The 14109-nt window shown below is 40.6% G+C and overlaps 1 protein-coding gene across 3 annotated transcripts in view; it reads right to left on the bottom strand.

Moving 5' to 3' along the window:
• Positions 1 to 14109, bottom strand: part of LOC114558410 (plexin-A1) — a 295347-nt gene that overhangs the window by 30696 nt on the left and 250542 nt on the right. For 2 of the 3 annotated variants that reach the window (XM_028582404.1, XM_028582402.1), the window contains exons 21-22: positions 9422 to 9656; positions 1819 to 1967 (exon numbers count right to left, since the gene is read on the bottom strand). In XM_028582404.1, the coding sequence (XP_028438205.1) occupies positions 1819 to 1967; positions 9422 to 9656 (384 nt within the window). The remainder of the gene's footprint in view (positions 1 to 1818; positions 1968 to 9421; positions 9657 to 14109) is intronic. The other variant, XM_028582403.1, reaches the window with a different exon arrangement.

Below are 14109 nucleotides of genomic sequence, written 5' to 3'. Positions count from 1 at the left end.
GGATGAATTACTAAAATGAATAAAAAAAGGAAGCTATGTTGCTGGGTTGTATGTCTTCCACCTCTCTCTCCCCTTTCTCACCTAGCTGTTCTGTCCATTAAAGGCGGAAGTGCCCCAAAAAATTATCTTAAAAAAAAAAAGGAAGCTATGAGACCACCCAGAGGGCTTTCTTCTTCTTCAATGAATATAAATCTACTTTCTGGATTAGAACATTTAAATAAAGCTATAAAAGGTCAAACAAATTATTCCTTGACTCCAAAAAGTCAGTGGTCCAATCAACGGCAATGGAGCCGCACCAGATTCTCCATCTTAATGATACTGCTGATTACAAACTTGGCTCTCTGGTTCCGAGCTTTGGAGGAGAGTAGTTTATGTTGACACACTATTAATTGTACTTCCCTTGGTCTCAATGGTAAAATATCTTTATAAATCGAGTGCACTATCTCCTTTCAGCTGTGCTGGCAAGGTGGATGCATGTACTGGCTTAATTAATAACTCAACAGTGATGTATAATGCAAGCAAGACTCCTAGTAACCCTGCATCTAATTTCTCCCTCTCTGCTCTAATCCTCTTTCCCTTCATCTTTTGCCTTGCATTTTTTTTAACATACCTTTATCTTTTGTGTCATTTTCTCCTCACTTTTAAACTCTACTTCCGTACGTCAAGGGAATGTGGTGAGCGTGTGTCCTATGACATCAAACTAATGATAATAAGGAACTTGAAAGGTCTTTTGCATTCCTTGAGACAAGCTGGATACGTCAACCCAAAGTAGGTCAAATATAAGTTATATGACTGCTTAAAGGTGAAGCATGTCTGGAGTTCCTCTTGCCTCACATCTCAGTCATTTGGAGAGGCCTGTTTTTGATGAAACCTGTAATGGGATAATGGCTACAAGGGATTGACCAGTAAAGCCGGAAGGACATTTTCATGCCATTAAATACAAAGTGTGTTACCTTTTTATTTATTTTTTTTACCTCTGACGTTAGTTTATGGGCCCTATTTTAACGATATAAGCGCACGGCGTGAAGCGCATGGCGCAGGAACGTTTAGGGCGTGTCCAAATCCACTTTTGCTAGTTTGACGGCGGAAAAAAGGGTCCGTGCACCGGGTGCATGGTTCCAAACGGTTGTACTTAGTGTTGTCATTAATTCATGGGTGTGTTCTAGGCGTAACATGCAATAAAACAATCAGAGTGCCATCTCCCATTCCCTTTAAAAGCCAGGCCAGTTTGTACCTTGACGCATTGCTGTTATGATGCCGGATTTGCCATTTGTAATCTATTTGTAATCTTTTGCATGTTTGTGTGCTGCTGAACTTCCCTGTGTGTGTGTAACAAGCATAGTGTGCACCAATGTGCATAAGCCTAGGCGCATTTTACTAATATGTAGGTGCATCTGCTATTCAAACGACGTGGGCGCTGGATGGTCTTAAACTAGCAAAGACACGTGTCGGGCTTTGCGCTGTGCTGTGCCAGGTGCAAGATAAGGCCCTATGAGTGCAAAGGCTAAAGACTGATATATGCGTCTGTGTTAAATTGACGCTATGACTACGTACGTTGGTGCGTTGAGACACAGACCCTACGCTGTAGCCCGACGTGCACCTCTCAAAAAATGTAACTACACGTCTATTCTTTTAAAGAGATCGATGCACACACAAACGCACAAATATAAACTTTAGGCCACTTACCTAGGCTACGATGAAAGCTCTGCATGGAGCCTCCGCAGAACCATAAATCAAGCTTAAGTTCTTGGTTCGACTGTAATTGATTATTTATAGCGAGTTTATATCAGTTTCAAGCTCGGTTGGTTGCGTACTGACCCGTACCTCCATCTCCTTGAGCACAGGGTGGTCCTCAATGCCTGGGAAGAGGACCCTCATTGCGTAAATCCGATAGTCCAGGAAGGGAATCCCAGCTCCGTCCAGCTCCTGGGTCAGCTCGTGGATGTCTGTCTGAAGCTCGGCGAAAGCTATGAAAAATGGACAAATAGAGAATGCGCCGGGATGAGGGATGGTGCTAATCATCTGTACAGTGTCATCAGTGGTTTTTTTTTGTGTGCAGGCATACTGTACAGTAGCAACAGCGCTGCTATTACACATCGTATCAGGGTGTGGAATGACGATAATCATGGAGTGCTGCCTTGTGATTTTAATCATGTGTGAGTTTGTCATTTCCATAATTTGTCTAAAAGCCCTGCTAGCAGACTCTTGACTAGATTGCAGTTTATTTTTGACCAAATTAACTAAACATGTCTACATCCAAACGCTGTACCACACCAGCATTTAAAATGGGGAAACCGTTCCCAATAGCAAATTGTAATTTCCCCACTGGGGATCAATAAACAGTAAAAAAAAAAAAAAATTGTCTTCAGAGGGATGAATGAATGTAGCTAAATAGCTATGTTTCGCCATCTAGTTTGATTTAACCCTCCTATATTAGAGTTTAAACTGCTCCACAAAAGAGGCGTGGAGCTAGGTGTTGATGGAACAAAAATGTCTTTTAAATTAACAGCGTGAGTGTCCTGTTAGCAACTGAGCTTGCTCAGTGTTGCCAACTTAGTGACTTTGTCGCTAGATTTAGTGACTTTTCAGACCCCCTTAGCGACTTTTTTTCAAAAAAGCGACTAGCGACAAATCTGGTGACTTTCTTTAGAAAAGATGCCAGTATTGTCCGGCGAGCACACAAAGGTATTTCTCTCTGCCAAAACAGTCTCCTCTCTCTTCTGTTCTGTGACTGAGGAGCAGCCCCACCCCTCTCTGCTCTCTCCTCATTTGCAGCAGCACTGAGCAGGCAGTTAGAAGGGGAGAGGGGACAGGGGACAGGGGACAGGGTGCGGGGGCGGTGTAGGTAGGAGAGACAGCGGGACGCGACGGGAGAAAGAAGCCACTGAGCTGGCTTGGCCCTGGGCAAGCCAGCCTGCTTTGAGAATTCTTTATCGATCTTTCTCCCTCCCTTTGTAGAATTTCCTTTTTTTTACTTCAAATATAGGCTACCTAAGAAATAATAATAAAAATTTCATATAAATTCCTTAAGTGAGTTTGTGATTATTTGGCTAAAGATTTCTATTTCTTTCTATCTCCCTGCTGACACATCCACTAATCTTTATGCTAACCAATGCATAATGACATCACAAATATGCAAATGAACACTTAAAGTGATGGTTTGGAGTAATTTCACCCTAGGGTCCTTTGCACCATGACCTCGAGCCAAACACCCCAGAAACTTTTTTCACCTGGGTCGAACATTGGACGAGTTAGTGTTATCAGCTGAATAGCTTAGCGCAGGGGCTAATGGATCCAGGTTTGTATCTCGTAAATGACCCCACTAATAATGCCCGAAATGGTCACAAACTTCTACACTAGTACAAATAGGTTATGTACTCATAAAACGATGGATTGGAAAGTTTGTAAATACACCAGAAGTTTATGTAAATAACACTTGCCTGTTGGCTTCTGCTCTCTGCTGTTGCTGCTGCTACAGCAGTAAGACGAGTGCTTAGGGCCGTCTACAAATTACAACACCAAAAAGAGATACAACAAAAATATTTATTAATTTAACTTTTTTTTAAAGTAAGTGCTGTAGTATAACTAGCAGGAGACAAGTTATAATTGAAGTAAGTTTGGAGACATAACCTTATTTAATCATTAAATAAAAAAATATTTTTGTTGTATCTCTTTTCGGTGTTGTAATTTGTAGACGGCCCTAAGCACTCAATAGCAGCAGCAGCAGCAGAGACGAGAAGCCAACAGGCAAGTGTTATTTAAATAAACTCCTGGTGTACGTTTTATGAGTGCATAACCTATTTGTACTAGTGTAGAAGTTTGGTATCATTTCGGGCATTATTAGTGGGGTAACTTATAAGTCAGGGATACAAAGGGGATATAACGAGATACAAACCTGGATCCATTAGCCCCTGCACTAAGCTATCCAGCTGATAACGCTAACTCTCCCAATGTTCGACCCAGGTGAAAAAAGCTTCTGGGGGGGTGTTTGGCTCGAGGTCATGGTGCAAAGGACCGTAGGGTGAAATTACTCCGAACCATCACTTTAAGAGAAGAAAGACAGGGCTGAGAAATTGAAAAATGTAGTGAACTTAATTTGTTCCTTGGCGTCTCAGCCCCGACAAATTCAATCTTTGCTTGTCCAAAAAAAAGAGCCAAACATAATGAAATAAAAAAAAAAAAAGGCAAAGCTAGCTTGGGGAGAGAGAGAAGCAGAACCAGGAGACAGAAAACAAAGTTCCTGGAAAGGAAAGTCAATTAATTGCATGAGTGGATAATTATTAAGAGAGCGACGGATGAGTTTTCATGCATAATTTCTCCCAGCTGTTATTGGACTGTTTGGTCCACAAGAGAGATGGAGAGGGGAGGAAGCAAAGAAGATAAAGGAAGGAAGAAAGGAAGAGAGAGGAGGAGAAAGAAAGCTCAGAAGGTAAAGAAGTGAGGGTGGTAGGGGAAAGGAAATTCAAAAGGGACATAAGTGACTAGGACAAAAAGAAAGAAGAGCGAAAGATCAGCAGGTAAAGGTCAGACCTAAGAAGAGGTAGAAAGTAGAGTAATGAGGTGGAAATAAGAGGACAAAAAAATGATATGGCAGAGCAGAAGAAGAAGAATAGGAGATAAAGGAGAGGAAGATTATGGTATTTCTTCTCTCAAAGGTTACATGGTCTCTGGGGTCAAGACTTCCACCACTTCTTGCTATCAGTGCACAAGGTATATTCAGCTACACATAACAATTCAACACTGCCTTCTTGAAAATGACGTTCCCATACAACGAAAATGCATTCTCCATTATGTTTCGAGATAAATGTGTTTTGTTTGTTTGTTACGTAATTTAAATTACGAACGTAAGTACGTAAGTTAAGAACATTACGTACATTAAAAAAAAAAATCAACGTTGACTTTTGGTTTCACAGTGGACACGAACTGCAGTCTCCTGGGTAAAAGTCCTGTGTTTCTTTGACCCATCCTTTCCACCCCAGCCCCATCCATATGCGGACATTTTTTTAGAAACGGATTTGTCATATGTCAAAGACAAATGCAATCTGGGACAAAATACATTTCCCTCTAAACGTAAATGATTATGCAGTTCTGTTGTATGGAAATGTAATTTTTAGGAGACAGAGCTATACAATCACTATCAAACATACCGGATGTGGTATGTTAACTTTTACTGATGAACCTAACTTAAAAAGGGATGCCACAGCCTTAAACATAGCTTTTTAATGTGTGCTGTTGTACTATCATGAAAAAGCTAGGACTACCATCACAGTTCTATTGTGCAGGGTTCATACGCATTTTAACCAATACTTTACCAATTACCAATACTTCATGACTTTTCGGCAAATTTCCATGACTATGTGTTCCTGAAAATGTCAGTCGACATTATACAATAAGAATACAATCTGTGTTAAAGTTTACCCTCAGAGGTTTAACTATAAAATTAATGACAATTTATGTGGTCCATAGTGGGATTCATAATATTGCTCCCCGAATAGAACGTTGAGGTTAAGACGACGTGAAATTACATTTATTAATCACATATTATTATACTGTGTTAAAAAATATTCCATGACTTTTCCAAAACCTTCTGGGTCTTTTTATGTTTCCAAAACCTTTCCAGGCCTGGAATTTACATTTTTCAAATTCCATAACTTTTCCAGGTTTTTTCAAAACGTATGAACCCTGACTGTGATACATTTCCTTTTGTATCACATATTTGTCTATAGCAATCAGAATGGCAAAGGTGTGCAGAGCCAATGATCCAGGGAAGACAAAGAAACATTCTAATGTCCCGAAAAAAAAACATGCGCTGAAGTGGAGAGTTTCCCAAATATTTGAAATACAGTGTGCTTACATTTGCATGCACAATGCCTTGCCTAATAATTTGTTTGGAAACCCATTTGCAATTGTGTTTTATTGCTTTAATTTCAGAGTTTAAGTCATATCACATCTCGAAAACATCCATATCACCTCCCCTGAACCCAAAAAGTGACACTTGCCAGTCAGCAGTTGTTATTTCTAATGTGCAACTAATCATCCATGACTGCTAATATGCTAGTTTGGATGATAGTGTACACTGCGATGTCTGCTTCTCACGGATGACTGAACCAAATGTCCCCCATCTCTTCCCCTCAAGACTCTTAGAGCGAAGCCGATTTCACACACACACACACACACACACACACACACTCGCGGCGGCGCCCACTTCATCTGTTCCTCCGCCCACACACACTGTCTCGTCTCTATAGGCCAGCTGGGAGTACAGCAGGCGGGGCGGGGTGGGAATAAGGCCATGCTTCATTTCCTGGAAAACGGAGTGCTTTGATTTCTATTGACTCAAATACAGTCTGGTTTCTCTTTGAAGAAAGAACGGGAGTTTTCTAGTTGTGTTTTTCTTGAAAAAAAAACAAACACAAATGTTAAAAATGAGACAAGGTAAGAACACATTTTCTGAAAGTGTCAGAAAACATGCAGCGATCACCCTGAAACTGTATCACTTTAAATTAAAACCTGTTGTTTTTTGCTTAACAAATGATCCTCTGCGGCTGATAGCGCTTTATGTTGTGGCTGTAGTGTAATCATATCATAACCTTGTACCGCGGCTGTGTGTGCCTGTGTCATTATATGGAGCGTAAACAACTGGGCTGTCCTTACATCAGTCATCTACGTACACTCCGACCTCATCAACTCTCTCACAGCCCAGGCTCTCTCTTGTCCAAATGTTTTGCTCCCAATTACCTCTCACTTACTTTTAATTCATTTTTAATTCTCATTTCTTGGCAAACAACCCCCTTGTTACTTTGACCTCACATGGCCTCTCACTCACGCTCTCCCTCCCAACGCTTTGTATGCTCTCTATCCTTTTCTGACACTCTTTGGCTGCTGTAGCGTGTTTTCACTCGGAGGTGCTGACTTCTGATCGACATGTTAGATGGTGCTCTCCATTACCGTCTTCAAAACAGCAAATGAAGGGGAAAATCTCAGATTGGCGTCCATCTCTCCAGTAGAGTTCAACACACTTAAAAAAAAAATCTATGAAAAGGAACGTTGAAGCTACAAGGGTCACTATTTTGTGTGCATCATTTTATATCAGCCCTGTGTTTTCTTAAATAAAACACTTTTCTATGTGCTATGACTCAGCTATGACACAGTTGCTTCAGTAAACATACCCTGCAGAAACTTTGCTGTCAGTGATGAACTGACAGCAGCATCCAACTGCTATTGATTGCATCTCTGTCTGCAGTTTCATTCAGAGTTCTCTCAATTATAGTCTACCATTGTTCAGTCTGCACTAGGGTTGGGTATCGTTTGGTTTTTTTCTGATACCGGTGCTAAAGCGATAAAGTAAATTGTTGGTAAACAACAAAAAACAACCACATATTGGGGAAAGGGTATTTTACAATAACTTTGAATGCACCGCGAGGCTACCTGTTTCAAGTGAACGCACCGTCTGTGTTGTTTAATTCCGACAACGGCAGCTGCTGCGATGCAGAGCAGACTGTTGCGTCCCGGTGTTGGAATCCTCTACAGTGAAATACAGTCACACTTTCTACTGTTTAACGTTAGCTGTCAGCATTTTAACCATGTTTAATCCAGCTGCTAGCTAACGGTAGGCTAATGTTATCTGCTGTCGAGTGTAGCGTAAAGTCAGGCACCGAAATGAGGCACCGGAATTTTCGTTCTTATTCGGTCTCGTTACTACCGTTTACATCGGCACCGGTGCCCTATTGGCACCGCGTTTCGGTACCCAACCCCAGTCTGCACATGTATACCATGAAACCTCAACCTGCTTTCTCATTTTGTATAACTGCACACTCACTCGACATAGTAGACTCACACAACCCCAATCAGTGTCATAGCCAGGGGTTCATTTTTAAACTAGTTTACTCGGGCAATACTGTATCGAGGTGCTATTACATGAAGAGAGTGCAGTGTTTTGTGTGGCAGTTGTGTAACAAATGGTAATACACATTCCTTCCTCTGCAATTTCTATGCAATAATAATTCAGGCAACCCCGTTATCCATTTATTCCCGATAATAGACACCTTGAAGGGCATTAACCCGCTAACACCATGGTCACATGCCAAAGATTTTTTTAAGACCAATAGTTTATATTGGAATGCATTTTGCAAACAAAATCTAAAGTTTTTTTTCAAACAAGAGGTCTGTTTCCCTGTTAACCCCTGAGGGTTAGACCAATACCTGCAACAATCATTCCCATACCATAAGGGTCGGTAACACTTTACTTGAAGGTATCTACATAAGAGTGACATAGTCATGACACATGAACCCTAACTCTAACCCTAACCATAACTTGCCATGACAAAACCGAATGACACTTACTAATAAACGTTTATGACTTGTTTATAATGTTTATGACACGTTCATGACAGTGTCATGTCACTCTTATGTAGATACCTTCAAGTAAAGTGTAACCTAAGGTTCTTATGCAATTGAAACGTTTTCACTGCTCCAGTAGGACGAATCTTAGGAACGACCTGGCAATGTGAGATATTTCTAGCCGCTTGGGTCATAGAACCCTTTGGCTCAGCTACGAGACATGAGCCAGCTGACGTTATGCTAACAAGATTCAAAGTCAATAACATTGTGTATGGTTGACAACCAGTAAATATTCTTTGAGAGTACAGTGTGTTTAACAGCAAGACAAGCTAGAGTTTCAGCAAAGTCATTTCCCCCAAATCAATATCAAGACTTTCACGAACAAATGATGAGCCATGTGTACTGTCGGCCGCAGCCTGAGGTAGAGAGTTGAACAGCGGATGGGATGTGAGATGATTGCTAAATGTGAAACAAAGTAAGTTCAAAGGGGTCGTATAGCTTGTGTGTTAGCACCATTCTGTGGTGTTCAGTGGACGAGGCACTGAAGGGCTACACTCATGCGTTGTAAATATTCCGATTATTATTGTTGTTATTTTAATGTAGCGCATTAAGTTAGAACGGTAGAACTGGAACTACTCAGTAGGTGTCCTATATCACTTTTTATTGGACACCCTGCAGCCAATCAGAATAGAGTATTCACTCAGACCATGGTATCATGTGTGTATGAATGTGTATATGGGTATGCACCTGTATATGTAGGTATATATGCATGTGTAATTATACATGTATAAATAAGTGAAGAATTAAATTGTTTGTATATAACTAAAGTAGAAAAGTAGAAAAAGGGGGAAGGACCAGAAACGTTTTTTTAACTTCTTCCTACTCTTTTTTGAACATGGAAATCATTACAATCATTTGGAAAAATATGTTTGCATTTTGTTAGTATTTTGTTTTGTTGGTTTTCTTACTTGGACTGAAATGTTCTTATTTATCTTTTATTTTTAACATAATCATAATAAACCTAATCAAACAAAGAAAAAGAAAAAAAAAAAAGATGTTGGATTCTGATTTCATTGCATACCTTCTTTACACTCCAGGGCCACCCTGGACTCCAGGTTGTCCATCTGGAGCTGCAGACGTTTCAAGGTGCGGTCAGCGTCCCTCGACTTCCTCTTATAGGCAATCAGCACAGCGATGATGACCAACAGAAGCAGGCCGCCACCCCCTCCGATGCCTATGATGGCAGGAAGTGTCAGCAGGCTGTCCGAGTAGATGTGAAGAGTCCCGGGGGAGTACTCGAACCCACCAGCACGGATCTGAACACACACAACTGATTTTTAATGATCAAGGGAGAAAATACTGACATTCGTTACCCAGTTAAGCAACTCTCTGCTTTATTCATAAAGTTACATAGTAATCAGCGCAACCTCTCTCTCTCTTCTGATGGCTGCCATGGAGCAGCTGCATTATCAGAGCTGAGCAGAGGAAATTACTACTTCTTTACTTTCCCCTACCACATTCTCCTCAGCCAGTCTGAGGGCTTGAACTATCTCCTCTCAAAGAGATGTAAAAAAAAAAAAAAACAGGCAACACTGCTTGTTTTTCTCAAGGTTTGAGAACAGATGAGGTGGTCCGAAGAGATCGAAAGTTGGTGGTCTGATGAAAGAGAAGTTGGTTGACCCGGTTTCTGCCACAAGAATCATTAAATTTTTATCCGTTCTGTACTCACACTAAACAGGCCGGTCTTAGAAAGGCTTATACTAGGGAGCATTACATCACCTCGACTGCCGTGAACATTTCTTGTAGGGAAAGGTTTTCAAGTCTTGCCTTCAGGGGAGCAGCTTTAGAGGGTTTTGGTAATGAAGATCTCACAAGGTAACTTGCTCAGTCTTTGAATAACTCACCCCGGGCTGTTTTCTCTGCAGATGAGATATTTAGGTCCACTATTTGGGTTTTCAGATAGATATTTTGTCGTTAATGCCCGAATTTACCACTGTCAACTTGAACAAACTGATTTAGGTCAGATAGTCCACACTGTATCCGTGAACAAGGTTGAAGCAGTGCAGTGCAGGTAGACACAGACAGTGTTAAAGCCTTGTGCACACAAGTACACAGAACACACACACACACACACACACACACACACAGCAGTTGATTCAACACACATATACACAATATACATACTCACACAAGTAATCAAACAAAGTAATCACCAGCATTTAAATCTCTCCCCAAGGAGTCTTGGTAATTATGGGAAGTCAAACACATGTAATGTTTTTTTTTCTTCTGACTAAGTACATTTACATAAGCGCAGTGCGTCTCACAAAAAAAAAACTCACAGCACTGGAATCCATCAAATCAAGCTATCCACAAGGGGGGTTGATAAGCCATTAAAATGAGGTGTGATTATGCACTCTGAAGCTCTTGTAAGTGCACTTGCATGTTGACATTATCAAAGTCTGATTTAAAGAAATACAATAGAGAAGCCGTTATATTAATATCAATGTAGGCAATACCTACAAATTAAATTTGCTGTAGTAGAGACAATTAGATTGGCTTGTATAAGATTAAGCAGCTAATTAACTGCGTGGACATGACCAGGCTGCAAAGAAGGAGATTAAACTGAATTAACTTGTACACAAAAGTTTAGCTAACTATAGTATGCGTTTTGGATTAGTTAGGTTGCAAGGAGACCGTTTATAAAACTACAACTGATCATTTTAAAAGTTTGCAAGTCAATCTGAAGACATCAATGCTTCTTGTACTTCACCTTACATCATGCTTCGTGATAATGGCACTGCTGTCAACATATTGGACTGGTTGGTCTTAAAGCTGCTCTAATTACTTTTTATACAAATAATGGTTTGTGTTACGTGATAGGAGTCGCTCGTAGTGATGAACCCACAGAAAATAATTATCCAACTCTATAGTTCCCCCATTCAGCTTATTATTTGCGCTTTCCAGTACAGCCTGCAACTTAAGCGTTTGGGTTCACTCACAGCTCTCATTAACACTTTCCACCCTGAGCATGCAGCTGAGAAATCTCTCATAAAGCGGCTATATGCTACCTGCCCAACATCCAACGGCAGGTAGACAAAGCAAGCAACTAGCCGGTGAACATAATGGATAATTTATTATCAGGTAACATGTATTTGTTATAAAAGTAATTGTGTGCACATCCCACCTTCTGGCAGATGCAGGACAAATGAAAAATACTTAAAGTGAAAAAATGTAATGTCCGCAACACTGCTTTAAACTCCCATATTTAATATAAATGCAACGTTTCGACACTACTGGGTCTTCTTCTTTTTTTTTGCCTGAAGAAGACCCAGTATTGTCGAAACATTGCATTTATATTAAATTTGGGAGTTTAAAGCAGTGTTGCGGACATAAAAAATTTTCACAACATGTATTTGTTAGCCTTGAATGCAAAATGTATCAACTAAAAGGATGTTTGGAGGTATAGGTTTGCTTTGTTACTCCTCACATTGCCAATTAGGATTCATCATTTAATAAGAGGTCACTGCTATATCTGGTACAATTATCCAGGGGGCGGAAAACGTATCCTCAGATGACTTTAATGCACCACGAGTATAAGCAATATTAAGTTGGTGACACATTTCCTAGGCATTTGTCTATTTTTATTCTCCTGACAGACTGAAGGACTGATGGAGGAACTTAAAAAGCTGAAGGCCAAAACAACAAACAACTTTCTTCGAAAACTCAAGGGAGGCACACAGCTGCCAACACACAGCTGAGCGTCTGAAGGGACACACAAAGACACAATGACACGCACATACAGCAGTTCTTTCTGTACACCCTCACACGCACACGCAAACGCGCGCGCACACACACACACACACACACACACACACACACACACACACACACACACACACACACACACACATTACATCTGGACCCATTGGGGTCCCCTGTATGTAGGTCATTCTACATGGGGAATATTATTGTGTTACAGCTGTGTCCTTCTCTGCAGCATTCCGCATAGCACACGCAAAGACAAAGATGTGCACGCACATACAGTAAACACAAACATGCAAGCGCTCACACACACACTTGTACATCTAGTAACACACACACACACACACACACACACACACGCACACACACACACACACACAGAGCAGAAGAGATCGGAACAGACATCTCTATTTTTTCTTCGGCTACTGTCAGACTAAGGACTAACTCTACCACCCCCGCCAACACATCGCATCGCTCCGATATTCAACATGACATTTCGTTCAAAAAAAAAAGAGAAAAGAAAAGGGGGGTAAAAAAAGAAAACAAATTCCAGTACCACCTTGGAATTGGCTGGTTGCGTTGAGAGCTATCATATTGAATTACATAGATGCGCTGTCAGTGGCTTTCTAGGTATATTGGCTGTAGCTAGCGGGGAGTAAATGTCATAAAGATACAGTGAAACGACTGTGAAAGGACATTGGTGATAAGTTAAAAAAGGGCATGATGTGGTGGTGGTGGGGGAGGTTGAGTGGGTGTACTACTGGGATATTCAGACAAACATCCAAATATATTCAGAGTGAGGGCTGCGTCGCCTGGCTGAGGTTTGACCTTCCTCTATACAGATGCTCCAGGAGCTGTGCCGTGATTTTGAAAGTCTGCTCCAGTCAGAGTGAATTAGGGATTTCAGTCTGCAGTCTGTTGACAGCTCTGGACAAGTAAAGCTGAATGGTTGCCGTGGGACGCACTTGGGACTTTTTCTACCAATGCTTCCTGCGGTGTCGTAATTTCAGAAAATAGCTGTAGAAAGGGAAAGTGACATCGACAACATTCACACTGTGGGTGCTGCTAAAAAAAATAGTTGCAGCTTGTGACGCTTCACGTAGAAAACAGAAATGATGATGTGTCAACAACTTTTTTTTTTTTAAAGATGCAACTTTAGGATTGGATTTTCTGAGAGTTGGACAACATTTGCACATCAAAAAGGTTTATACAGTGAATAAGGGGTCCTGGATTAGAGCTTGGAGACAAGCTTAGCGTCTGCATATCATCAGCATCCTGGAGAAACAATTCTATTCTTAATACCACCTTTTATGTTTCCGCATAACTCGAGGACAGAGCCCTACTGTTGACAGTGCCTTGTCACGGACATAAACTGTAGCAAACGTTTTCCTATCACCATGTATCCAGCTAATTTAAATGTTTGCCCACATTCAGTTGTTTTTCTAGTTATATGAACATAATTATTTCGTGGATCAGGTGTCCTGTTATTAGCCTGTTAATTTGTATGGTATATAATAGGTATGTATAGAGCTTTATGCTCAAAAAAACTAAAACTCAACTTGCCATGTTAAAACAGGCGAAATGGCAGGTTTACGACAAAAGGAAGCACAATATTTGCCTTTTTTTGAAACAGTGTGCAGCTATCATCACTCCTGAATCAGGTCGGCAAACGCAGGTTACATAAAAAGAGAGAAACTGAAGGAGAAAGGGGATGCTAGAGGGCAATTTTAACATGTAAGAGAAGCATTCTGGTGCACTCAAAGATGAAAAACTGAGAAATAAATATGTATTCTGCTGTGGGTACCGGTATCTTGCAAAGGGTTCCAAAAACATCTGTGGCACAGTCGCTGCCGAATACACAACCCATTACGCAGACAGACTATAAAATTCAGTTTAACAACATTATGTTCAAGTGCATATATTTAGTTCTCAGATGATTAATAAATAACAATTATAATATATTGATCATTATTAAAAATTAAATGGATTTGGGGACTGTTGGTTAAT

Source organism: Perca flavescens, chromosome 7 (genome assembly GCF_004354835.1).
Source record: "Perca flavescens isolate YP-PL-M2 chromosome 7, PFLA_1.0, whole genome shotgun sequence".
NCBI lineage: Eukaryota > Metazoa > Chordata > Actinopteri > Perciformes > Percidae > Perca > Perca flavescens.
The sequence above is the reverse complement of the archived record's forward strand: the minus strand, read 5'-3'. Positions and strand labels throughout refer to the sequence as shown.